Source organism: Manis pentadactyla, chromosome 11, assembly GCF_030020395.1.
Source record: "Manis pentadactyla isolate mManPen7 chromosome 11, mManPen7.hap1, whole genome shotgun sequence".
Classification (NCBI taxonomy): Eukaryota; Metazoa; Chordata; class Mammalia; order Pholidota; family Manidae; genus Manis; species Manis pentadactyla.
Genome location: NC_080029.1, coordinates 77,080,160 through 77,107,290, shown reverse-complemented (window position 1 = coordinate 77,107,290; position 27,131 = coordinate 77,080,160). Strand labels below are relative to the sequence as shown.

Here is a 27,131-nt window from a genome sequence, read left to right as displayed (position 1 = left end):
GAGAGCCCTTTCGTTCGCTCGGCGTTCCCCGGTCCGAGTTGCAACAGCCCCTCTGCTCTCCTTCCGATCAGCCAAGAGCTACGCATGTCCTTGCGGAAGTGACGTCAGTTCGAGTCCTGTGGGGGCGGTGGTGGGAGTGATGAGAGGAGTGAGACGGTGGTAGCTGTTGTGAGAAGATGGAGGTAGGAATCTGAGCACTAACAAGGCTGGCGAGAACGCGCAGCCGGCGGGGCTGAAGCAGAGGCGGAAAGCCGGGCGGAGAGGCGACTGACGGGCGGGGAGCGAGAACAGGGTTTGGGGAGCGTTGTCAGAAAGTCGGGGTCAGAGTCCGTCGCTCCAGGCTAACTCACTGCGCCCCTTAACTTACCCCCGCGGCTTTCTTTTGATTTCCAGTTTCCCGGAGGAAATGACAATTACCTGACGATCACAGGGCCCTCGCACCCCTTCCTGTCAGGGGCCGAGGTGAGCACAAGCTGCCGACGCTGCGGGGGGAGGGCGTGAGGCAGCGGCGGGGTAGGGTGGGGGGAGGAGATCGCAGGCGCCAGGGTCCGGGGGCTGGGAACCCTGGGCGATTGGTGCTTTGAGAACAGTGGCAACTGCTCCCGGAGCCTGTGAAGACTACCCTGGGCGATTGGTGCTTTGAGAACAGTGGCAACTGCTCCCGGAGCCTGTGAAGACTAAGGGGAAGGCCCGGGAAGCTGCTGTCATCAGAAAAGCCAACCTGTTTCAGAGTGATTGTGGATTGGAAGACACAGTGGAATTGTCTCCTTTCATTGGGGAGTAATAACTGCAACAATCTTGGGGAATCGCAGCGGAAAGGGAATGTTTCAGCTAAGAAAATTGGGGGAAGGGGAGGAATTTACCTAGCAGAGGTTAACTATGGACTTCTGTTCATTCTTGAACTCTGTTGACGGGGTTTTTGTTTCATTTAAATTTCCTACTCAGTGATTTTTTTAAAGTTAATAGTTATGTTTACTTACGTGGTGTTGGCTTGCTTTGCTAGTTACAGAATGAAAGGAAATAGTTGCCAGAAAACATGAAGGGAGTTGAGTAGAACATTTGTTTCTGTTAGCAGTGACTCGGAGTCGGGGCAGGTCACTTCACCTTCGTGTGTCAGTTTCCCCAGCTGTCAAATGGCTGTAATAATAGTTTTTTAGGAAGTTGTGAAGTAGAAGTAATGGTCCTTTAGTAATCATGGAAAACTATTGGTTGAAATAATATAGGTATATATCACTTGTTTAGGCAAGGTAAGAGAAAAAGATGGGACAAAAATTAATTTCCCACTGAGAAACTTTGACGTGTTCAGCTTTCTACCTTCTGAGTACTAAAACTTTTCTTCAAAAGTGGTGTCAACAATTGACATCGGATTTTTGTACCAGGAATTCTCCGTTGCTGTTGAATGGGCGTATTCTATAGTAAATCTTAACATTTTCATGGATAAGAGTTGGATTGACAAGGGACAGTTACTAGTTTTTTAACTTCTTTATTACTATTATTTATTATTAACAGGGGAAAGTGTGAATCAAATGAGCAGCATATTTAGAAATGATTTAAAACTAAAATCTGTGGTATTTTGCAGTCTCACTGCCAGTTTCTGATCTTCATGGTTTAATTAAATTTTTTGGAGTGTTGTACATCTCACATGGCCTCATCCACATGAAAGTGCATCATTGCCATTTACTTCTGAATCAGGTCTCCATATTTTAAATGTATTTAAAGTGTGGTAAATTTCACATTGGCCTCATGAAGCTTTCCAGGTTTGAGTCTGTCCTTTGTTTTTATGACTTTGAGAAATCAAAAAAACAAAAATATTTTGCCAAGAAGCTCATAACTAAATTTAAGTGGTTTTTCAATGGTTTCCTTTAGCCAGTCTGTCAGTGTTAATAGGTCTCCTCTTCCTTGCAAGTTCTCTAATTTAATTGGTCTGTGTTTTGTTTTGTTTTTTAATCTGGTTTTACTATGAGCCACCCCAAATATAACTTAGAACTAGGGAAAGGTAATCTTTAAATTTTCTTTTAGAAAATTAATTTTCTTGCAAGAAAAAGATGTCTGCAAAAGTATTAACGATAAGAATATTGAAAAATTGGGCTTCATTAAAATTAGGAACTTCTTTTCATCAAAAGATGTCATTAAGAAACTAAATAGGCAACACACAGACTGGGAAAAGGTATTTTAATACATATATCCGACTGGTATTCAGAATATATGAAATACCAAATACTTCTGGAGAGTTAAAGAATCCAATTTAAAAATAGGCAAAAGATTTGAATACACATTTCACAAAGAGGGTGTCCAGATTGCCATTAGGCATATAGAAAAAGTGTCATCTTTCATCAGGGAAATACCAATTAAAATCATAAGGATATCCCAGTGCACATACTAGCATGGTTAAAGTTCAAAAGACTGACAGTTCCAATGTAGATAACTTAATCATTGCTGATGAGAGAGTGTCAATCTATTTAACCACTTTGGAAAACTGGCAGCATCTACTAAGGATAAACATACACCAATCCTGAGACAGGGTAATTCTACTCCTTGATATATACATGAGGGAAGTGAGTACATATATTCACCAAAAACATGTATGTTCAAAGCAACTTAACTCATAATAGCTAACTGAAAACATCTCCAATATCTATAAACTGGTACATTTGTGAGAAGGAATACTATGCAGCAATTTAAAAAGCAAACTACTAAAAAAATGCAACTTAGATAATCTCCAAAATATGTTGTTGAGGAAAGCAATCCAGACATAAACGAGTAGCTATTATAAGGATTCATTTTTTAATGAGTATTAAGACTAAACAATGCTATGGTGACAAATCAGAATAGTACCTGTTACGAAAGGGAGGGAGGATTGATTGGGAAGGAGCATATATGAAAATCTTTTGGTGTGATAGAAATGTTTGGTATCTTTGATATGGGTGGTAGTTATGTGGATGCTTATATATGTAAAAATTCATTGAGCTATACACTTAAAAGTATGTACCTTACGTAAGGGTTTTTTATACCTCAAAGTAAATAATAATTCTTAGAGTGGGTATGCAGAGAGGAAGGCTTAGCATTTATTACAGCTTTGTTTGAGATAGGAAAGCTCTGTAATCTGGAGGGAGTTTAATCTTTGTGTTTCTCTCATCCAAGTTAGCTCTTCTGTAATACATGATACTGTACTTGGAGAACTTTGAGGAAATAATGTCATGAAGATACCTATCCTTAGTGAGAAAAAGTACTTTTAAAATTAGAACCAGTTAATAGTTTCAGACTGAATAGTTAAAAATGTCACTACTATATCAGTTTTTAAGAATGAATAAATTATTAAAAAATCCATACTACCAGTGTACTGTTGAATAAATAGGTGTTGGATTAAAATACATTTCTTTAATATGAATAATCTACACAAGAAACTAAAGAAATTCTGGACTGTATGTTTTGGTATCGGGAAATGTGAAAAGAGAGAGAAATGGTCTTTTTTGGTTTTTTCTCAATATCCAAGCTTTCTTGTTTATAAACTGTAGTATCCAAACTACTTACTCCCTGAAAAAAGCCCAAGAATTTAACAGAGAAGAAAAGGAAAAGCAAGCTGCATGAGAAGATAGCTGCATCAGGTTTCTATTTTCTCCTGTGCCCAGATCATTTATTTTTACTTAAAAATTGCTACAGTTTTATCTCTGTTTTATGAGTCTAGAGTATGACCTAGTTATGTAGTAGATCTGATGCCAGGGTTCTTGTTCACGAAGCCAAAGAATGAGCTTCACAAACACTCAAGGTAGGAGAGCAAGGTACAGGCTTTTATTTAGGAATAAAGTGAGAGAATAGAGCTCCTGGCTCATGCCAGGAGGGGACAAGAGAGCCCGTGATGGTGCATTGTCTAGGGGTTTTATAGGCAATTGAGGATTTTTCGAGAACGTCAAAAAAAAAGGCTTAGGGGTGTGGACTTATGCCCTTGTCCTCAAGGTGGGCTGGGTCATTGATTGCTAGGGCTGACAGCAGAGTCACGCATTGTGCTGATACCCTTGCAGAACACTCAAACATTCCAGGCCAAGTTGCTCCTGGCCTTTTGACCTTTAACTGATCTCACTAAAGATGTCTGTATCTTTACCCTAGGGAGTGTGACCTTGACTTGGCATAATGCTTAGCACAGAGTTTCAGTAGGGACTTCGTTGCCCATTGTTACATTGCTCTGACTGTAAATATTCTGCCCTGCATGTCCCGGAGGCCCTCACCCTACTCTGACTATACCCACGGTCCCTGTCTCAGATCCACAGGAACAATATAACTTTAGATATTAATTATTGGATTTTAGCCTTACTCTTACAGATAATTTATGGTAGTAAAAGAGATTTAGAGTGAATCTGTGTTTATTCGAGCATGTGCTTTACCCTTCTGTATTCTTGATCATTGCCATTATTTTACTTTTCTTATTTAAAGCAAGAAACAAAGCAAAACAAAAAACCATTAAAGCCACAGATACTGAATAACAAAGCTGTTTCTACATTCCAGGGAGTGGTGCATAGAAAGAATGCCTTGTTAATTCAATACAGTGGAATCTCTCTGCATGTCTGGTTTTTAAGTGTAGTCCTTGAGAGCACTCAGATGGTTTATGAGGGGTAGTCCTTTGTAGAACACTGGTCTCTTGTTTTGGATATGAATTTTTCATCTTTTTCAGTTCTCACTAGCAAAAAGTATCATTTTCATACCTTGGTAGAGTTGCTTTTCTATTTGTTGTGGTAAGTAGAAATGGATAGGCATCTTTTGCTTTGTCAAAGCAGTATGTATCTTTTAAAAAATGGTAAACTGCTATTATACAATCACTATATTAATCTAGTACAATAAATGTTTCTCATGATCTTTTTTCCTATCCCCGTAACTTTTGTTTACGTGAGAATTTGGTAAAAATCTTTTTACCCTCTTCCTGAAAAGTGTTCACATGAACCTAAACTGAAATTTCAGAAAATCATAGACGACCGGAAGTTAAGAACGCCCACAAAACAACAAAAATTACGAGTTGTTTACTGAAAAAATTTTAGTTCCAGGGGAGAGTTTTAGTTTTTCTCATCAAGAACTGCCTGTTCTTGTGCTACTCTCATGTAATATCCCAGACAACTACCAAATTTTTACCATGCTAGATGAAGTAGCAAAGGTATTAGAGGAGGAAAATGTAGAAATGAAGCTATATACACATACATCCAGAGAGACTGGGCATTTCACAGACATACCTTTTTCTCCCTGGTTTCTACTACAGAAATACTCTTTCTAGCAGTATCTTCATTAGAATAAAAATGGTGACATGAGTGAGACCCTTTCTGGGTCAAGAAAACCTTGACAAACTCTTAAATTAAGACTGCATTGTTTAATCATGACAAAAAAATGTAGGTACCTACTGAATTTGATCTTAATCACTTGATATTTACTATGCCATGTGACAGGATTGATAGAATTTAAAGTTTCAAAAGTTTCACCCATCTATGATAATTGTTTGGGGCAGGTGGCAAGTTAGTAATAATTAGTATATTCATATTATCATTAATAACTATTAAGCAATTACATATGCACACACACACACACACATATGTATATATGCCAGGGAGTGTGATACACTTTTGCATATTAAATCCCATTAATCATCATAACAACAATATAAGGAGATTACCATTACAACTTCCATTTTATAGATGAGGAAAATTCATATATGACCATTAAAGGTTACATTTACATAATAAATGGCAGAGCTGGATTTGAACTCAGACTTCTCTGACACCAAAGTCTCTTGCTATAGATGCTGCCATTTTAGTTTTTTAGTGTCAGAAAGGAACATAGCATTTAATGTATCTTAATTCAGCATTGGTCTGTTAACTCCATGAATGGTGGCCCCATTCAGAATAAAGACAGTATGTTATTGTAGTTGGACTTAGAGAAAGGGATTCGATTTTTAGCCAGCTGGGATACTCTTTTTCTTTCTTTCAGAATGGTTCATTCAGAGCAGAACTAGCGATGTGTTTGGGAACTTAAGAGAACCAGTATGCCTTTGGCTTAGCTCTTATGAAGGTTTTTCTCCTAATCTTGGCATTTCTGGTTTTTAAAAAAATCCTGTACAAATAGGAATCTTATTTGTTGTTAACACCATATTTTCTAAAGTGGAAAAGAGGTAGGACACTCTTAAGTGCATTTATTTTACAGGGGGGTAAGATTCCCTTGCCAGTCCAGTACCTTTTAAGATCCTCTTAAAAGGACCCTAAGTATAGTAAACTGAGTCCAAGGCTAACTGATTGACAGTGAATTTCAGTGGTCTAACAGTTCAGATAATAGTAATTGTGAAGTAACTACCATCTATTAGACTTTTAGAGAGATTGTAAGCACCATAGCTAAACAGGTTATAAAGGCTGACTCCTTAATAATGGTGCTGGAAGAATCATTTATTAGAACAACAGGCATTAGTTCAGGACAACTGAGAAGATAAAGGTAGAAAAGAGGTAAAAGAATTGAAAACTGATTAATGTCGGCAGCCTTATGTGTGCCACATGACCAAGGGTATGAGGAAGAAGAAATATTTGCAGAATTAAGTAGGTCCTAAGAAATTGATAACAAAAATAGGATCCCACCTGAAAAAGAGGTACATTAGAATCTCCAGTACCCAGCCTTGTTCTTCACGTAGCAACACGCAGTTCTTCCTCTTCTCACTAATTTGTTTTCCCTTTTTTCCCCCACTACAGACATTCCATACACCAAGCTTGGGTGATGAGGAATTTGAAATCCCGCCTATCTCCTTGGATTCTGATCCTTCACTGGCTGTCTCAGATGTGGTTGGCCACTTTGATGACCTGGCAGACCCTTCCTCCTCTCAGGATGGCAGCTTTTCAGCCCAATATGGGGTCCAGACATTGGACATGCCTGTTGGCATGACCCATGGCTTGATGGAGCAGGGCGGGGGGCTCCTGAGTGGGGGCTTGACCATGGTAAGGGGCAAGACATTATCAGGCTTACCCAAGTTCATGGGCCTGATGTTAGAGGAGACAAAAGTGACTCTATTCCCTACTGCACTTGCGTATTACTTGATTTTCATTCTTGTGGCTAAAGGTTCACCAACAAAGACTTCATTCTCCCGGAATAGATGTGATATATCATCTGAATCAATTTCACTTGAAAAATGGTTTAAAATTGTAAAATGTCCAGTGTTAACCCTGAAATGAAAATAATTTTTTTTTAAATAAGGGTTTTTTTCCCTTTACTATGGTCTTTACATCCTAGTATTCAAATGTGTGATAGCTGTACAGGGAGGATTTATTCAAAGCAGTCTGAACCAATATATTAATTATGGATTACTGTTATAAATCAGTATATTGGGCTTACAGCACTTATCAGTGGTACATCTCTACATGCTCTGTTTGATACCAAACATCTCTAATATTGGCCTTACTTACTCTAATAGCTGTGTAGTGGCAACTTTAAAAGCCATTCTTTTAGGAGGTGACAGGGAAGTTTTTCTTTACCCTCTACATCATCACTACCTCCAGATTACTGCATAATTTTGTTAACTTGTCCAAAATTAGGACTTCTCTAGTTATTTCTGGTTATTTTGGAAGAGGCTTCCGAGTACAAATAAGTGACTACTGATTTCTATACTTTATTAAAAAGCTTAGTATGTTTTATATGTAGAAAAATTATTCAAAGTTTAGAGTTTAAATGATGATACAATCCAGGTAAGCAGGGGGTTAAATAAACTGTCCTGAATTCAGCTGGGGGAAGGAGTGGTATTTTTTATATTTAGTGTTTAATTAGTCCTTCTGCTTCTCTCAGGACTTGGACCATTCTATAGGAACTCAGTATAGCGCCAACCCACCTGTTACAATTGATGTACCAATGACAGACATGACATCTGGCTTGATGGGGCATAGCCAGTTGACCACCATTGATCAGTCAGAACTGAGTTCTCAACTTGGTTTGAGCTTAGGGGGTGGTACCATCCTGCCACCTGCCCAGTCACCAGAGGATCGTCTTTCAACCACCCCTTCACCTACTAGTTCACTTCATGAGGATGGTGTTGAGGATTTCCGGAGGGTGAGGCATTCCCTGCCAAAATCAAATCTACCATGATATTTGGGGACAAAAGTCCTTGTATACAGAGCTACACAGTGTTCTTTACCCCTGCGCTGCCATCTCCTCTGCTCTCTTCTGGGTATGGGGTCTCACCTCTCAATTTAGTTTATAATGTTCCTCTCAATCCCCATCTTGTTGGTCCTCACATACTTTCCTGTCACCTCTGTTTTTAGCATTTCTGAAAATTCTATCCATGTGCCTAGATTCCCCATACAAATGTCCTTTTCTTACAGTTCTCCAGACATACTTCCCATTTTCCTTCATGTAATTCTCATTTCTCCCCTACAGCAACTTCCCAGCCAGAAGACAGTTGTGGTGGAAACAGGAAAAAAGCAGAAGGCCCCAAAGAAGAGAAAAAAGAAAGATCCTAATGAACCTCAGAAACCAGTCTCAGCATATGCTTTATTCTTTCGTGATACACAGGCAGCCATCAAGGGACAGAATCCCAATGCCACTTTCGGGGAGGTTTCAAAAATTGTGGCCTCCATGTGGGACAGTCTTGGAGAGGAGCAAAAACAGGTAAGCAAATAATGGAGGAGCTAATGGAGAACAGATGTTCTAGAAATTTTTAAGTAGAGGGGAAAAAGTTTTAACTGTCTTAAATGTTTTTATGTAATGCCAGTTTTTTGTTAACAGTGACACTCACAGGTCATCCTTTGTCTTTGACGTTGCAGCCATACACTAAATTCAGAATACCCATCTAAAAATTATTAGTAATTACTATAAAAGCACTGAATCTAACTTTTCTAACCCTCATTTTTTTTCTCCAGCTGTAAAATTCGGCTATTCCTTGGTAGATTACATGCTGTGGCTAACTCTAAAATCCACTACTCAGTTTGGATTTAAAATTTAGGGTGTTCCTGTTGGCCTAGTAACAAACTTGAAAACTATAGTTAATCTCTCTAAATTTAATCTGGGCTTAAAAAAATAAGTAAAAATTGTGATGTGTATAAGATACAATTGAAATTGAAAAATGCTGTCATTACCCTAGCCTTTAGTCTTCTGTCGGAGTGAGTCCACTACTTAATATTTGAAACAAAAAGCTGGATTTATTAGAGATAATTTATATCAGTTATCTACTACTGCTCAACAAATCACCATAAATTTAATGGCTTCAAACAGTGGCAAATTTATTGTTTCTCATGATTCTATAAATTGGTTGAGTGGTTTTCCTGGTTTCTTGCCAGGAAATCATTCCTGTGGTGCAAAGTTAGATGACAGCTGGTATCAAGGTATAGTTACTCCCATATCTGGCAGTTGGTGCTGCCTGTTGGCTGAGATGTCTCAGTTCTCCCTCACGTGGCCTCTCATCCTCCCAAAGACTAGACTGACTTCTTTACAGTACTGCAGACTTAGAGCAGTATTCCCAGAGGAGAAAACAGAGGCTCCAAGGTCTCTCTATGTCACTTCAGCCATGTTCTGATGGTCAAAGCAATTCACAGAGCTGGTCCAGAGTCAAAGGAAGGGGAAATAGGTTTCAGCTCTTGATAGAAGAAGTATGCAGGATGGGAGGAATTCTTATGGCCATCACTGCCAACAATTTACCACATTCCTTAAGGGAGAATATACTGGTTAGACACAATCCCAGGCTAAGCAGAATGCAGGTCTTATATCATTTTTGGATCAGTATTTGTTTTGCTTACAGAAGTGGGCATGGGTTGGTGTTAGCTTTAGAAGTGTAGTTATTCTGGGAAGACTCTTGTTGACTGGCTGTCTTTCAGATGCTTGGTCACTGGAAACTCTGCCATGGTGGTTTCCTTGATTACTTGCTTTCAGAAGTATGTTCACAGTTGTCAATATTTAGACTGAGATGAATTGTCATTCATTGATAAATAATAAAGAATTACCACTCTTCCCTAGGAGGATGGGGACTTTTAAAGTAGTCTCTCTTTCCTATAGGTATATAAGAGGAAAACTGAAGCTGCCAAGAAAGAGTATCTGAAGGCTCTGGCTGCTTATAAAGACAATCAAGAGTGTCAGGTAAGGGGGTTAAGGGAGGTGGGTATATATGCTTATAAAAAGATAGTTTCTGAGCTATTTATTAGCAGTTATAAGAAGTAAATACCACCAAAAACCTGTGGAATCATTATGTTGTATTAAAGTACGTAATGGGCTTCCTGTTGTTTCCATCCTTAAGTTTGCTAAACAGTCTGAGTTTCTTATTTTCATAGTTTACTTGTGCCAGGATAGAACTTATAGCTACTCTTTTTTCCCCCCCAATCTGTCATGTATCTTTGATTAGGAAGTGATTGGAGTATGTCCTGGGGAAGAGAATAAATCTCCAGATGACCTTTTCCCACCTTATCTTTTAGGCCACTGTGGAAACAGTAGAACTGGATTCAGTGCCATCACAGACTCCTTCTCCACCTCCTGTGGCTACTGTTGACCCAGCGTCGCCAGCACCAGCCTCAACAGAGCCCCCTTCCCTGTCCTCTTCCATTGTTGTTAATTCCACTCTTTCATCCTATGTAGCAAACCAGGCATCTTCTGGGGCTGGGGGTCAGCCCAATATCACCAAGTTGATTATTACCAAACAGATGTTGCCCTCGTCTATTACCATGTCTCAAGGAGGAATGGTCACCGTTATCCCAGCCACAGTGGTAACCTCCCGGGGGCTCCAAATAGGCCAAACCAGTACAGCTACTATCCAGCCCAGTCAGCAAGCCCAAATTGTCACCCGGTCAGTGTTGCAGGCAGCAGCAGCTGCTGCTGCTTCTATGCAACTGCCTCCCCCACGACTGCAGCCCCCTCCATTGCAACAGATGCCTCAGCCCCCAACTCAGCAGCAAGTGACCATTTTGCAGCAGCCTCCCCCACTCCAGGCCATGCAACAGCCTCCATCTCAGAAAGTTCGAATCAATTTACAGCAACAGCCCCCTCCTCTGCAAATCAAGTTTGTGCCTCCACCCACTCTGAAAGTACAGACTACCTTAGTCCCACCAGCTGTGGAAAGTAGTCCTGAGAGGCCTGTGAACAGCAGCTCTGAAACCCACACAGCTGAGGAAACCTCTACTGAGACAATCTGTGAGATGATTACAGATGTAGTTCCTGAGGTGAGTCTGTTTTCAAGTCTTTACCAGCAGAAAAGTTTTAAGAACATTTTTGGTAGATGAAGTAAAGTGGGCGTTACTACTAGCATTTAATGCCTGACGACCAGAAGTACAAAATATCCTGTGGACAGTTCCCTATCACTGTGACTTGTCCTACCCAAGATACTCTGCGTTCTTGGTGAGAAACAGTAGGAGGGCCATTAAGTAGTCCCCGAGTACCCCTTAACTAAGCAGGATACCATGGTTCAGCTACAGACGATGCAGCCTAAGCACTTACTTTTCAGAGGTGCCTACCCAAGGATTCTAAGCTTTAGAGCTATAAATCTTCCATTTTTCCTACATCTTGCATGTTTTCAGTTGGGAGATAAATAGGGGATGTAACTAGGAAAATTCAGTTGGCTCACATCATTGAGTCTTCCCAAAGATATATACAGATGCCAATTTTCCTAGTTTTAACTCTTATATGACCAGTTATCATTTCAAAATATGGGTCTGAGACTCTCGCTCCACAATAGAGCAGCCATTTTAAAGAATACCTCCCCCCAATCAATGGGAAACAATTTCCAGATTCTTTCCCTTTTGTAATGGCACCACATTTTGTCTTCTCTTAGCCCTCCTGATCTTAGTTGAGGTGATCCAACTTCTATTCACATTCAGCTTTTGATATTTTCAGAGGAATATTGTTCAAGTGCAGAATAAAAGTCAGTGATGGTTAAGATTAAAATTAAAGAGTACTCACATATGGCCAGCATTCCCCTGCTGGAAAGAACTCATGTCCGTCTGCTTGGCAAAACTGTAAAACTTGATACAGAGGGAAAGACCAAGAACTCACCTTTGAGACCTTTATCCTATATGTGAGGGATTATTAACACCTGTTGCTCCATTGGGTCCAAGAGTTAATTTGATTTGGCAAGTGAGGTAGGTAGCAATCTAATCTGTCTTTGGTGCTCTCTCTCATATAGGTTGAGTCTCCTTCTCAAATGGATGTTGAATTGGTGAGTGGGTCTCCTGTGACGCTCTCACCCCAGCCTCGATGTGTGAGGTCTGGTTGTGAGAACCCTCCTGTTGTGAATAAGGACTGGGACAATGAATACTGCAGCAACGAGTGTGTGGTGAAGCACTGCAGGTAAGTTTATAGTTCCCCTTCTTATAATTCAGGTATTGTTAAATTAACAGTATTGGAAAACATGGTAATCCTGAGCATATAATCAGTATCATCATACCTTATGTAGAATATATTGCTATGTGTATGTATGACTGTAGAGGCTACTAGGTTAAGTTCACCTGCTTAAAAAGAGCTTACATTTGCCACACAAAGATGACACAATTAAATAGCAGTTCACACTTCTCAGTTGCAACATTACCTCTATGTCCGCTCTTCAAAAATATGACAACACATTTAAGCTGTTTCTGTGAATGTTAGCTTATCTCAGTGTAAATCAGGCCACTTAGAGATTAAGAATTTGAGGAAAAATGGCTTAAGTGGTGAGTAGCACAATAAGGTAGTAAATGTGGTAGGAGTAAACGTGGGGTGGGGAAAAGTTCTGAAGATTTTGCCTTCTTACCAGTTTTCCCTGAGGTTTACCTATATCTAAAACAGGGCATTGCTATTTCTACCTCAAATCCTCTTCAGTAAGTTAGGATTGCCTATACTTCTTTTAGGCCTATTGCCCTTATATTCTATTGGGTGATACTATCTCATCTTGTTGATGTTATAGGAAATTATTTGGGAATCTATTTAAGACAGAGATTTTTAAAAAGTTTATCTGAGCTGTAATTCTAAGTTTGTGTATCTTTTTTCTCTCTTAGGGATGTCTTCCTGGCCTGGGTAGCCTCTAGAAATTCAAACACAGTGGTGTTTGTAAAATAGTCCTTCCTGTTCTCCAAGCCAGTGAAGACTTATCTGCTGGGAATCCAAGATCCTATTTTTAAAACACAAAGTTGGGTTTCTGGTAGTGCCTGATCTCAGTCCATACTGGTCCTCCATGCTTCTCCATTTTCCTCTCTCTTCAACAGGAGCCAGGCTGTGCAGCAGGGCTATTGAGTTTACTGTACTCTAGAATTGCCTTTTACTTTCAAGTACAAGCAGTGAAAGCAGTGATAATAGCAGAGGAAACGATGAAGGGAATATGGACAAACAGAAGGGTGGTGGTGGGGTAGGGGGATTGTTTAAGGAAATGTGTTGGTTTAATTGTCATAGGATTTGCCTAAAAAATTATTAAAATAATGGGAGAGTACTCTGCTTTGAGCCTAGGAGAAAACACCATTGTGTGATCCACTTTAAAGGGGAGAAAAGCCTGCGTTAAAGGTTCCCTCTCAATCAGAAAACTATTACTGTCACGTCTAGCTGTATATTACGTTGAGAACAAAGGTTTTCAACACAGTAGGCACACTGGGCTGGAGGGAAAAAACCCTGCCGAGAAGTTTATTTCTCTTTATGTCAACATGTCCCTCTTCACCTCAGTAATCAAAGTTTATGTGTAAAAGGCAAACTCTATATCCTTAAATTAATATAAAAGGTTTCACCAAAGTTAAAGCTATGTTCACTTGTATTTGATAAAATATCTTCTAACAGGCTTACATAATATAAAGGCTAAAGGCTAATTTCCTGCACATTTTGGGCACTGATGTGCATATTTCATTTTTCTTGGAAATAACCTAAAAAACAATACAGTAGTAACAAAATCAGTGTTGTTACAAAGTAAGCAAATGTTTAGAGCATGATAATCCTAATGATAACCTTAAATGAAACTCAAATCTCACCTTGAAAAATGCTATCCCACAGAACTACCTTTTTGATTACCATGTTCACATACTACTTGTTGCTAATCACTTTGATCCTAACAATACAATCCATTTTAATGCTCTCACTTAGTTTGAACCATCACAGCAACCCAATGAGGTAGGTAATATTTCCAGATTTATACATAAGAATACCACACTGAGAGATGAGTTACATAAGATCACACATTGTTAGGTGGCAGAGCCAGAATTTGACTTCAAAATCCCAACTACAATATAAACTTTTATTTAAATAAGGAAAGAAGCTATTGTACAAATATTATTCTTCAGATGCAGCCTGCAGAAACATGGCTATGGATGCTTAGCTCTGTGAGGAAGTGCTTCTATAGATTTTTAGGTTTAGAGATGATACCATCTGGATACCTTTGCTTGAACCGGGCAACCACATCTGGGTCTAGTAGGTGGATCCCATCTAGTTGGTTTCCAAGGGTGATCCTGAAGCAAGGATAAAGAAAGGGTAAATCAAAAATCCTGAATTAAATGTCTTAACACTGTTAAAAGATGGGTACCTTTTATTAAGACTACCTATCATCAAATATTCATGCTAATTCTTTTTAAAAAGACCTTAATAATTATAATCGTGAAAATGATAGTATGACTAGTTTAGGAATCAGGCACAGATATTGCTGTTAAAACAGGCAGGATCCGAGGCCATTATGATTAACACACATAATGTAGGGGGTCACGGGAAGGCAGTATAGCAGAGAAGACAAGCAGTGACTCTATAGCATCTTACTACACTGATGGACAATGATTGCAATGGGGTGTGAGGGGGGTACTTGATAATATGGGTAAATGTAACCACAATGTTGCTCGTGTGAAGCCTTCGTAATGATACCTTAATTTAAAAATAAATAATTAAAAACAGGATCTGTACTAATAGGCCTCAACAAATTTGCTGAGTAAAATGCTACCAGCATGTCTTTTGAAGCCCTACTAATGGAATGAAAAACATTACAATTGTTGACAGAGTAAAAACAATTCTTAGTAACCACCAGAGGGCAGATTCAGTACATCCCATAGGATAACTGAGGCAGATCTTCAGGCAGTTAAGAGTGTATGGAGGCCCTAGAGAGCAGTGGTTTGAGTCCTAAAATGTGTTGGGTTTCCATTGAATGTTACAGAGTCCCATAAAACAGTTCAAATACAAGCTTAGGTGTCTTATGAATCCCCTGAAGCCCGTTTGTAGACTACTGGCTCCACTATAACTTCCATCCTTAACCATAAACAGGTTTTCCCTTGGGAGCTAGCATGTTCTCTGTCATCTTACCAGTTGGGTTGCACATTGTGTGGTCGTCCGAATAACTCAATCTTTCGAGTACCAGGGGATAGTCTCTCAATCATGCCATAGATTTCATCTGGTTTATGACTGGTGGAACGAACCTAGGAAATAAAAGGCTCTAGCTACTTTTAAGTTACCCAAGACCGCAATTCTAGCCCTTTCCATTTATGTTCATGATCCAAATGTGAGAACTTGGGACAAAAATACACCTGACTTGAATAACTGATACCAATTAAAATGTGGAAGGCTTTCATGCCTGGGGAAGCACATACCTCAGCGACGATAACATCGCAATCCAGACCCTGGTTGAAGCCTTGGGGATTTCCTTTGACACCAACCTGCTTGCCACAGAGAATGTATTACCTTATGAATCCCAGCATTTGAACTTTTTCTCATTAAGCTGAAATGATTCCTCCTTTTGCTCCACCTACTGAATTGGAGCCCACCGCCACTCACCAAGCAGTGTTCCTTCCCATGGTTTAGCCAGTGACCTGTCCGGCCTGTCCGGATGATGCGCTGCAGTTGATTTGTCTTCACCCAGATGATTTCATCGACCCGTTCATAACTGGGCACAAGAAAGAGAACTACAGCTTTCACCTGGCTATCACAGTTTAGAGGTAGTACCATCTACAGAGGCAAGGAATTGCAGGAAACACTCTGGGGGAGGGGAACACAACTATAGCAATTATGTATTTCCCTTCAAAAAAAACAACCCAATGATCATACTTACCCCCAGAGGTTCAGACACTCCCTGCCCAACTCCATGGCCCTAGAAAGAAATGAGTGTTAAAACAGCTATTTCTATACCCAGATTTTTTCCCCAAGATACATGAGAAGTATTCCTTTCAGTAGGCATTCAGTGAACATGTACATGCAAGATACCATTAGGTCAACAGGAGGGATCTAAGAATGAAGACAGACATCTATTCTCAATGACCTTTCCTTTCACAAGGAACAAATGAAGAGTCAAAAAGAATTCATGGTATCATTTGTATGATAAGCAGGCATAAGGTCTCAGTAGGAAAAAAAGGCTGACTTATACATTTAATAGCAGAGCAAGGAAAACCCAGGATTTTATCCCCACCCAGTACTCACTCTGTATTCTGTCTGCCCATATCTACATATCTTTGAACTGCATTACCTGCCTGTGACCCAGAGGAAGAGAAAGCCATCATCCTGCAGTACTGGTATGTTGAGCCTGCGCATCTCATCATCTGTCAGGGTCCCATAGGGCAGCTCCATGTGAATATCCCAGGGTGGGTCAGCCATCACAACTGCAAACTTGCCCAAGATACTGACGTCCAGGTAGCGGATATCACAACAGATCCACTGCATGAGGTGGTATTTGGTCATCTTCCCTTCCTTCACTCTCAGGTTCATGGCCCCAGTCCCTCTTTTCCTACTCCCTTAATTAGTGTGCGTATCCCACTCCATTCCCAATCAGCAAGACAGACTGCTCATTATGCCCTGCTTTCCTACATGAATGGGTGCCCTAAGTCCAGATGTAAGGTTCCTGACCAGACAGGTACCTGAGGTGGGAAGAGTCGATCTGCATTAGAATCACCTCCAACACTCTGTGTAAGAGCAAGCTCCTGGCTGGGTGTATGGTCTTTGCTCCCAGGAGCCTCAGAATCCATGCAAGCATCAATTTCATAGTGAACATATTTGCAGGTATCCATGTGGAAACATGTATTAAGGAAAGAGCAATCACCCAGTGACTCATCAGTGTGTTTGTTGATGATTCGTCTGAAGAAATTAAGAGTCAGAATCAAGATGGTGTCCCAGAGTTAGATCACACAGTTCAATTTCCAATTGTTTCAAACTGTCCTTTTATTACCCATTCCTTATTTTCTCTATCATTAGAACTTCCTCCATGAGATTTCAAAGGAGGGAGGCAAGTGACATGGAAATCCATAATTCACGTTAAAAGAGTTTTAGTGTCTCTCTGAGCAAATAGTTAACTTCCTCATCTTAAAACAGGAAAGACGGAAGGGCTTCCTGGTTAAAGAGAATAAAACAGACTTCTCCTAAGATCTTCATCCTTCCAGAGAACTTTAACTTTCACTGGGGTTCAGACAGAGATTCCTTGCTACTGCAAAAAGGGGGCTTTTAAAATCTCACATCTATCTGGGAGTGCAGCCTGTATTTCCTCCCACAGATCACTACTCCTGTAAGTAGGCCTTCAGAGTCTAGAGGTCTTGGACAAACTATATTAAAACCATTTAACAATAGCATTAAAGACAGAACCCCAATGACCAGAAGGAATGCGCTGAATAAAACTGCTTCAAACTAAAGGAACAACACAACAGACTCAGAGACTCCAGGAAGGGACTAGTGGTTACCAAAGGGAAGGGATTGGGGAGGGTGGGGAAAGAGGGAGAAGGGGATTAAGGGTCAATATGATTAGCACACATTAACGTAGGTGGGTCACGGGAAGGCAGTATAGCACGGAGAAAACAAGTAGTGACTTTATAGCATCTTACTATGCTGATGGACAGTGACTGCAATGGGGTGGGGTGGGGGGACTTGATAATACAGGTGAATGTTGTAACCACAATGTTGCTCATGTGAAACCTTCCTAAGATTGTCTATCAATGATACCTTAATTTTAAAAAAGTATAAATAAAATTAATCAAATGGTTATCAAGATAAAAAATTAAAGACTGCTTCTAGGAGGCCTGTCCCACCTCTCTCCCTCCCTCCCAAAAGACCTGAAGTGCAGCTTGCGACAGGGACGATCAGCATCACTGGCTTTCATGCACTCCTCCTTGGTTCCATAGTCACAGAACTCCTGTACTTGGGCCCGACCTCGTGAGCGAAACTTTTCAACAATGGATTGCTCCTTAGCTGTTGTAGTATTTAGTAACTCTAGGATCTCCTGACTGACCTGTGACGGAAGAAGCCTCGGACTTAAAAATAAGCCCTTAAACCACCTCCGAAAATCCTACTTGACACTAATTACCTGTAAGGGGTAAATAAGCTAACTTAATATGGGAAAACTGGAGCCTCAGCAGAAGAGATTTGTCACAGGTCCAGTCCTTTCTTACAAATCTGCATTTGGGATGGAATTAAAATATCAGAAACCTGGTTCCTACTGCTAAGCATTATGCCAAACTCCCCTCCCAAAGAAAGCATTCCTTTCCACCAAAACCACTTATATTTACTAGATACAAAACCAATGCAGAGTTCTAAGCACCTTACTTTAAGCTCAAGTTCTAAGCACCTTGCTGTTGTCTATGCAACAATTCTGTAAGGGGTGGGTGGCCCTTTGGCTATCCTCACAGACAAGATGACTGAGGCTCAAGAGAAGTTAACTGTTCAAATTCAGTTAGATGTAGCAAGTGGACGAGAACTCATGAGGTCCAGTATTTATACTCAGAACCACTATACTGCCAATTCACATTGTTTAATCACCAATTTCTGTAATTAATGGTCCACATGAGTATCTTCCAGGATACATTTCCATTCCTCCCTCTGTTTCTGTATTTGGATTCCTCTTCTCTTAGTCTGATGATTCTTCCAAACAAATCAAATGACAAAGATCCTTTAAATTTGTTTCTCAACACTGGCATTATTGACACTTTGAGCTAGCTAATTCCTTGCTATGTGGAGGTTATCCGACTATGAGCATAGGATGCTCAGCAGCATCCTTTGCCCCTACCCGCTAGATACCTGTAAGACTCCCATGTCGTGACAACCAAAAACATCTCCAGACATTGCCAAATGTTCTCTGCAGGGGAGGGAAGGGGACAAAATCATCCCCAGTTGAGAACCACTGCTCTAAACTCTCAAGTTTAAGAATTGCTTCTTGCCTTAGGGGTAAATTCCTCTAAACTAAACCTGCTATTCAAAGTGTCTACATGAAAGCATTTCCATCTGCCCTTACCTTCTTGCTCTGTTGTTCTTTAGTAGACTGCTGGTTCAGAAGGCTCTCTATCTCTAGATCAACATCTGAGGCAGCATGTTTCCTTGATTTCTTCATTGGCTCCTTGGCTGCTTCTGATGCTGAAGAGGCCAGACCAGAGGCCAAAGAGCTAGCAAAGGCAGCTACTGTGGTCGAGTCCTGTTCTGCACGCCGCTTCTGCCCTGTGATAGTCCCTGCTATCTCCCCAGGGCCCTTCTTTTCTGTCACAGCACCCATCATGGCAGAGAGCTTGGAATGATCAGCATAGGTCACAAGAGTGGGATGTGCATCGTCTTGTAGGAGACCTCGCTTTACCTCAATCAACTCCTGAGCTGCAAACTTCTGTAGGAGGCTCTCCACTCCATCTTGAGTGGCAGGGGCATCTGGCTAGGGAAAGAGGGGAGGGGAGGGTAATAACACACTGACCGTGAACTGAAGAAAATGAGTGGTAGATGCTAATTTTGTCTTATCAGGTCATTACCGTTGAGATGGCAAGACGAATAGACACAGCATCAGTGGGCAATGTTAGGGCCAGATCGGAGAGGTGGTGTAGCAACTTCTTCTCTAATTCGGGGTCTGTAGCTAGTTCAGGAACTGCTGAAGCTGTGCTGGGCTTAGGACCAGAAGTGGGTGCAGTTGGCACTGGGCTGTCACTACGGAAGGCTGGAGACAGTGCTGCCTCTGGATTCCGTAGATCTAAGAGTGAAGAGAAGTGAAAATGAGAAAAGGCAACCACTGGTCTATACATTCCTCAGGAGCCAAATTCTCCAGCATTCACAGCACACAGATCTATTTCATGCAAGAGTCCTCTGACCAACTTTAGCACTAGATAACCTTTTCTCAATCACACTGAATCACGCACTGCTTTGCCAAGATAATCCTGGATTTTCTGGGGACCACTTACCTTTTCTCTATTGAGAGGTGTTTTCCTAATTCTATGTCCTTGCTGTGCTTCAAAGGAAATATATTAGCAGCATAGATTTAAATGTCCATACCACCTTCCTTCAGTCACTCTAAACGACAACTGGATATAGTTAATCTGAATTTAAAAGCCAGAAATGTTTTCAACAACTTAAGCTGTGGTCAGATCTTTTAAGGAATGGATAAGAGAGTGTACAAATTGCCAAGTATAGGGGGTTAGAATGATGTGACTTTTAACACTTAAACACAAAAATCTTGTAAAACTCTGAAGTCCTAGTCACCAAGTGGATTTTCCTGGTTGTATTTTTATCACCTACCCTACTATTTCACAAGGCTGGGTAGCCATCATAATCTTAATAAGATTTAAGAAACTCAAAGTAGGACAAAATACAGTTGACCCTTCAACAACTGTGGGTTTGAACTGTGTGGATCCACTCATACATGGATTTCTTTTCAATAAATATACTGGAAAAATTTTTTGGAGATTTCTGATAATTTGAAAAAACACTTTCTTGTCTCTAGTTTACTTTTTGTAAGAATACAGTATATAATACAACATACCAAATATGTGTTGACTCTTTCTGTTATTAGAAAGGCTTCCAGTCAACAGCAGGAGTTAAGTTTCTGGGCAGTCAAATGTTATATACACAGTTTTGACTGCACGGAGTGGGGTAGGTCAGCTGTATTATCTTTGCCAAAGCCCAATATCTAATTATTTAGTAAAAATATAAATGAAGTATTAATTCTCAGGACCTGTACTGGCATTCTGTTAAATACTGTTAAGATACAAGTGGGCCCGTGGGCCCTTGGTTTACATTTAGAGGTACTTTGGTTCCTCAGAAATTTCTGTAATCAAACTGATTTTTAGTAAAATTTGACTCAGAAATCCCAAGGAAAATGGAGCTGAACCACACCAAACACCTTGCTGGAACAGTTACATTTTATGAAAATAAGTTATACCCTATTTGGAAAATAGACTCCACAATTCCACACTAGCTGGAAATGTTACTTTCTTCACCCTACTTATTTATGATTCCTTTAATGTTCTGCTCAATCTTGAAAAGACTGGAACTTTTGCCAGATGTACTGTTAGAAGTTCCTTGTTTTATTTTGACAAAGAGGTGGTGTGCCCACGTTAGGGTCATGGAAGCAGTTTGAAGGCCTGGATGAAGAAGAGTTTTGAGAGCCAACTGACTTAAGCTAAAAATATGAAGAAATACAAGTGACTATTATTATTTAGCTTACTTGAAAGACTACAGGCAAATTTCTGTATTCAACAGGACTGAATTGGTGACGAAGTTTCTTGCAATTCAGAAATTATATGAGTCTAATAAACTTAAGCTTAAATACTCCAATTACAATTTACACTAGGATCAAACTCTGAGCTTTTTCTTTTCATTCATTAAGCAACCTAAAGACAATGATAAATTATTAAAGCAGAAAAAAACAGGTGTTTTAAATTAGGATTTCAGATACAACATCCACAAATTGTTTTATACATTATATATTGAACTTTTTAACTCATAAAATATGCCAAAAGGAGTAAATCAGATAAGCTATTAAACTGAAGATTTTGATAATAGAAACGGGGGCTAAAATAAGACATAAATTTAAGATTTAAATCAATTCTCAGCATACAGGTACTTTAGTTCTTTATGCAGTTTGGAAATTTTTAGTATTTTAGGTAAGCCATAAATTATCCATTTTCCCCATCAACTTATGTTCAAAGTTTGTGCCAGGCACCTTGTAATAGGCTTTTGCCAGTAGTATGGGTTTTATTTCATTAATAAAGGCCTAAGCTTCCTGTAGACAATCCATACTACATCTTAAGACCACTTTATTTAAGTATGACTGATGTGTAAAAGCTGTATATATATATATATATATGATGCATACAACTTCATGAGTTTGGAGGTGAGTACACACACTGAAGAAACCATGACCACCATCAAGGCGACAGACGTATCTATCACTTCCCAGTTTTCTTCCACTGCCTTTACTATTACTACTATTTGTGTACGTGTGTGTGTGGTAAGACCACTTAACATAAGATCTTTCTGAAAGTTTTAGGTCAATTAAGGGACTATACTGTATGCTACATCTCTAGAATTTACCTTGCAGAACTGAAACTTCAAACCCTTTGATTATCATCTCCCTATTTTCACCTCTTCCCAGCCCCTGGCAATCACCATCCTAATTCTCTACTTCTGTGACCTTTGACTGTTTTAGAGTCCACATCTCAAAGATGATCTAAGTGAGATCACACAGTATTTGTCTTTCAGTGTCTGACTTATTTCACTTAGCATAAGGTCGTCCAAGTTCACCCATTAGGTCACAAATGGCAGGATTTCCTTCTTTTTATGGCTCAATAATATCCCACTATATATATATATTCCACATTTTCTTTATCCATTAATCCATCAATGGACATTTCTTTCCATATCTTGGCCACTTTGTTGCAATGAACATGGGTATGCAAGGATCTCTTCAAGAAGCTGATTTCAATTCCTTTGAATACCCAGAGGTGGAACAGCTGGATCATATGGTAGTTCTATTTTTTTATATTTTGAGAAACTGCCATGCTGTTTTCCATAGTGTCTACACCAATTTACATTCCCACCAACAGTGAATCAGGGTTTACTTTTCTCCTTGCCAACATGTAGTATCTTTTCATTTTTTAATAATAGACATCCTAACAATTATGTGCTGGTATCTCACTATGGTTTTGCTGTGCATTTCCAATGCTTAGTGATGTTGAACACCTTTTCATGTACCTGTTTGGCCACTTGTATGTGTTCTTTGGAGATCTAATATATCTTGATTTTGCATGGTTTGTTTTGTTTCTTGCCCACATGAATTATGAGAAAATGACAAGGTGTTGTCGCTGATTAAAACACATGTCAAATTACTAAGCATTTTACATTATTTCAAACTTTTAATTAATAGTTCCAAAACGTTCTTGTTAATGTAATCAAACCCAAATTCTGTTTGGGGATATACTTATTCACTGCCCCATTACTTTCCATTACTGCCACAGTATGGTTCTTGGGACACTTGGCTTAACTATGCAATAATATCACATTATTTCCTTGATGAACATTTTCTCTATTAGGTTTAAGAGAAGCCCAAAATATAACAATCCAAAGAAATAAAGCAATCTACTTGACATTGTTATATCTGCTATTATCATATTTAAAATAACAGTATGTAGATTTAGTTCCATGTTAATGCTTTCTTTCTTTCTTATCAACAGAACAGATTACCCAACTTTTCATTAAATGTTATTTGCTATTTCTAACATATGCAACACATTGTTTCAATTAGACTTTAGACTGTTTCAATTAGACTTTAAAATATCAGACATTATCTCTGTGAGAAAAAGTATTGATTTGGCTCCAATCTGAGTACCAATAAATTTAAAATGAGATTATAACTAACCTGATATTATCAACAATGGAATCATAAAAACATTTATTCTTATAGAGTTTTCACTTTCTCCAGTAAGTGAAGTTGTACGTTGAGTAATGAATAATTTTTCTTAGGGTAAGCAAGAAGTCTATGAAAAGAACCACTTTAACATGTTTTTAATCTGGGATCCTGACATTTTAAATTTAGTAATGTGACAGTTTTAATATTGCTCTTTTAAAGGACAACCTGGTGATGTGAGTCTGCTTATAAATCTTTGTGTAATATACCTCCTGAGAGTATTCTTTTCATGACATTTTGGACACTGGAGCTAAAAAATACCTCTTCTAAGATTATTGGAAGGAGGGGGTTCATGTCTAATATCTTATAGACAAAATTTAACAGCTCATTAATTCAACTGTTATTTATGGATGGGCTTTCTGTGAATTCCCTAAAGTCACATGTAAATTTCTGCACATATATACACATTTATGGAAAAGACTCCATTGTTTTATCATTCTTAAAATGGGTTACTGGCAGAAAATGATTAAGAACCCCTGGGTTCCAACTCCTTCAGAAAGTATTTGTTTATTTATTAATTCAGTACATTTACTGAGTGCTTCCACTATGTGGGCAAATATGTTGACACCCTGCTTCTCTCTGATAAAAAATTCTGTTAGATTCAGCAAAGGAATACATGAAATTGACTTTCTTCTTTGGTTAAGTTTCACTGATGATAACCAAAAATATCAGGTTAAAGACAAGACATAAAAATATGACCAGTCTACTCACTTGCGGACCCCTAAAATATGTCAATATCTATATGTGTACCTTCAATCCCATTAAATAAATATATTGAGCAGTTTCCATGTTTATCATGTGCTAAACCTGGTCAAGTCTATTTTGTTCCATTAAAATTAAACAAAGAATTATTTAAAGTAATAATCTTCATTTAAAAAAGCTGTACTTTTGATGATATTTAAAAAATTATGGAAAACAGTACGGTGGTTCCTCAGAAAGCTTAAACAGAATTACCATATGATTCAGCAATTCCACTTCTGGGTATATATCCAAAAAAGCTTTGAAAGCAGGATCTCCAAGATATTTCTACACCCATGTTCACAGCATTATTCACAATAACTGAAAGGTAGAAGCAATCCAAATCTCTAATGGCAGCTAAAATGGATAAACAAAATGCAGTGTAGACATACACTGGAATCTTATTCAGCCTTAAAAAGTAAACTCTGACACGTGACAACATGGACGAACCTTGAGGACATTATGCTAACTGAAGTAAGCCAGTCACCAAAAGACAAATATTCTATGATTCCATTTATATGAAACATCAAAGGTACTCAAACTCATACAAATAGAAAACAGAATGGTGGTTGCCAGGGAATGCGGTGAAGGGAGAATAGGTAGTTAGGGTTTAATAGGTGGAGTTTCATTTTTGAAAGATGACCAACTTCTGGATTGGATGTACAACAATGTGAATATACCTCACACTACTGAACTGTACATTTAAAAATGGTTAAGATGGTAAATTTCATTATGTGTATGTTGCCATAATTTTTTAAGTTGTACTTTAAGAATGCCAAACTAACAAAAGGTCTTCTTGTCCACTGTACTTGGCATTCATCAATGACATTGATACACTTTAGTTCGTTTAATATTCTTGTCTTTTAACACTGGGCCCAGTAGTAAATAAGGATCAAATTTCAGTAATAATATATAAAAATCAAGATATGGTAGGAAATTTTTTATATATCCTGTGAGAAAAGCTTAATGATCTGAATTTTTATCAAGCCTTTAGTTACACCTTATAGGACAACTTTAACAAACTAACAGAGTGGTTTCACAATGTTCCTAAGATCCTAACACTCAAAATATATATTCTTTGGAATAACCAAAATAATCGAAAGAACAGCGATAGGCTAGTTTGTGTTTCATCTCTGCACATTCCCACAGTACCAAAAGGACCATTAGGCAGTGTATGCCTGATCACACCCTCAAAAATGCTTTTATAGGCGTCTTAACCAAACTAGGTGGTTTTACAAGTCAAAAAAGAGTATTTACATTCAAGGGAGAATTACCTTGTCAAAATTATCAAGCATGCTTAGCAAGGACCTGGATGCAGTATGGAGGTTCTGGTAATTTGGTTTGCATTTGGCACAAAGTTTGGTTAATTCCAAAGTGTAGTTATGGAAAAATGAAGTGGAACTTAAATTAACTACTAATCAGCCATGATCATATGACTTGCACCTCTCTCTCTACTTACTCTGGCTTAACTTCTTTTTATTTTAATCCTAAATTGCCTTCAAGACCAAATCCCAAGTGCCAACTTCTCCACAATGCCTTCATTGACTAAATCCACTCGTTACTTCTCCCTTCACCATACTCAATTCATTTGGCATTTTACATACATTACATTATATTTCTTTTTCCAAGCATCACTCCTTTTTCCCTAACTAAATTTTAAACTCTTTGAGCGTGGGCAGTGTTTTACTTATTTTTGTCTAACTGGGCTCATACACACCGTAAATACTGGACGTTTATTATGGTCTTTGAGTCTGCCAAAGCATGTTCTGGTTCCAGGGGCCAGAATGGACCTAAAATGTATCTAGGTAAGATTCAAAGATGGTCTCAGGTATACTAGTAAACATTGGAACAAGCTATCACAAGGATGGTACACACCATACTTGAAGATCTTTGTAATTCATTTGCCTTAAATAATTAGGGGCTTGTGCTGGAGATGGGGACATGTGGGCGGGAGTTGACAATCTTTGGAGCTTTCTTCAAGTTTTATGGCTGTAACGGGACGCAATAGGAGGGAAGAAAAAGTTTATAAAAACAAAAAACTAATGTTTTCATTGTGCACGATATGTAATGGCTAAGACACTGGCCAGTTCCTCTATTCATTTAGAATACCGAGTTCCAACTCTGTGCGGGCCACTAAGCTGGGCACTGTGGATAAAAAGGTTCGGTCCTTGCTCTCACGGTGCCCCACGGTCGTAAAGAAATGACTACAAAGGAGTCGCTATGAACGAGAGAACAAAGCGCCAGGGGAGCAACAAAAATGGGGGATTCTCGGCTTCGAGACACGGGGAGCTGCGAGGCCTAGCAAAGGCGACGTTCTCGTAGACTTTTAAGAGTCGGCCGGGCGGACGGGACTGGGGGCCGGGCATCCGTCCCGGGAAAGTGAACCAGAGGAACCAAGGCCGGGGCAGGAAGAAACCGTGTCTACTTGCAGGAGGGCGAAGCGTCTGTGCTGCTGAGGAAGAGGGAGAGAGTCGACGTACGAGGAATTAAAGAAATGGCCGCTCGGGGGAGGGCGCCGACTTGGGAGCGGGCGCCGACTTGGGAGCTGTCTTTTTCTCCAGAATTCCCTCCCGCCCCCACCGGCCAAGCATCGGCTCCGACAGCGCCGCGCCTCACCCAAGTGCCCCGAGTCTTGCTTACGCCTCCGCTGCAACCTCTCCCGCAGAGAATCCAGCTGCTTTTTGTGGGCCTGGATAGAGCTCCACGTGTCCGACATTCTAGACTCCCAGCCCGAACACGTCTCGAATCAGGCGCGGCCGACTAGCACCTCCCAACCTTTGCGGCAGGAAATACCCAGTTCTTACGCGGACACGCCAACGCTCTCCGGAAAGAGATCACGGGAGGTGCACGAAAA

General features: G+C 39.5%; 2 protein-coding genes across 4 annotated transcripts; one reads left to right on the top strand and one right to left on the bottom strand.

Annotated features, from left to right (window-relative positions):
* The first annotated feature begins 12 nt into the window (after positions 1–12).
* Positions 13–14,822, top strand: TOX4 (TOX high mobility group box family member 4). 2 transcript variants are annotated; one of them, XM_036887444.2, is made up of 9 exons: positions 13–182; positions 394–462; positions 6,711–6,953; positions 7,795–8,055; positions 8,383–8,613; positions 9,994–10,074; positions 10,407–11,147; positions 12,107–12,270; positions 12,954–14,822. In XM_036887444.2, exons 1-9 carry the CDS (start codon positions 177–179, stop codon positions 13,012–13,014), a joined length of 1,857 nt encoding a protein of 618 aa, XP_036743339.2. In that variant the 5' UTR covers positions 13–176; the 3' UTR covers positions 13,015–14,822. The 2 variants fall into 2 exon arrangements, with proteins under 2 accessions (XP_036743339.2, XP_036743340.2); XM_036887445.2 differs by lacking the exon at positions 394–462 and having other exon boundaries at positions 29–182.
* Positions 14,152–27,131, bottom strand: METTL3 (methyltransferase 3, N6-adenosine-methyltransferase complex catalytic subunit). 2 transcript variants are annotated; one of them, XM_036887448.2, is made up of 11 exons: positions 26,918–27,131; positions 19,614–19,828; positions 19,115–19,519; positions 17,940–18,115; positions 16,758–16,974; positions 16,370–16,557; positions 15,959–15,997; positions 15,685–15,793; positions 15,501–15,566; positions 15,217–15,329; positions 14,152–14,381 (listed from the first exon to the last, which is right to left on the bottom strand). In XM_036887448.2, exons 1-11 carry the CDS (start codon positions 26,991–26,993, stop codon positions 14,270–14,272), a joined length of 1,716 nt encoding a protein of 571 aa, XP_036743343.2. In that variant the 5' UTR covers positions 26,994–27,131; the 3' UTR covers positions 14,152–14,269. The 2 variants fall into 2 exon arrangements, with proteins under 2 accessions (XP_036743343.2, XP_036743342.2); XM_036887447.2 differs by having other exon boundaries at positions 26,894–27,129.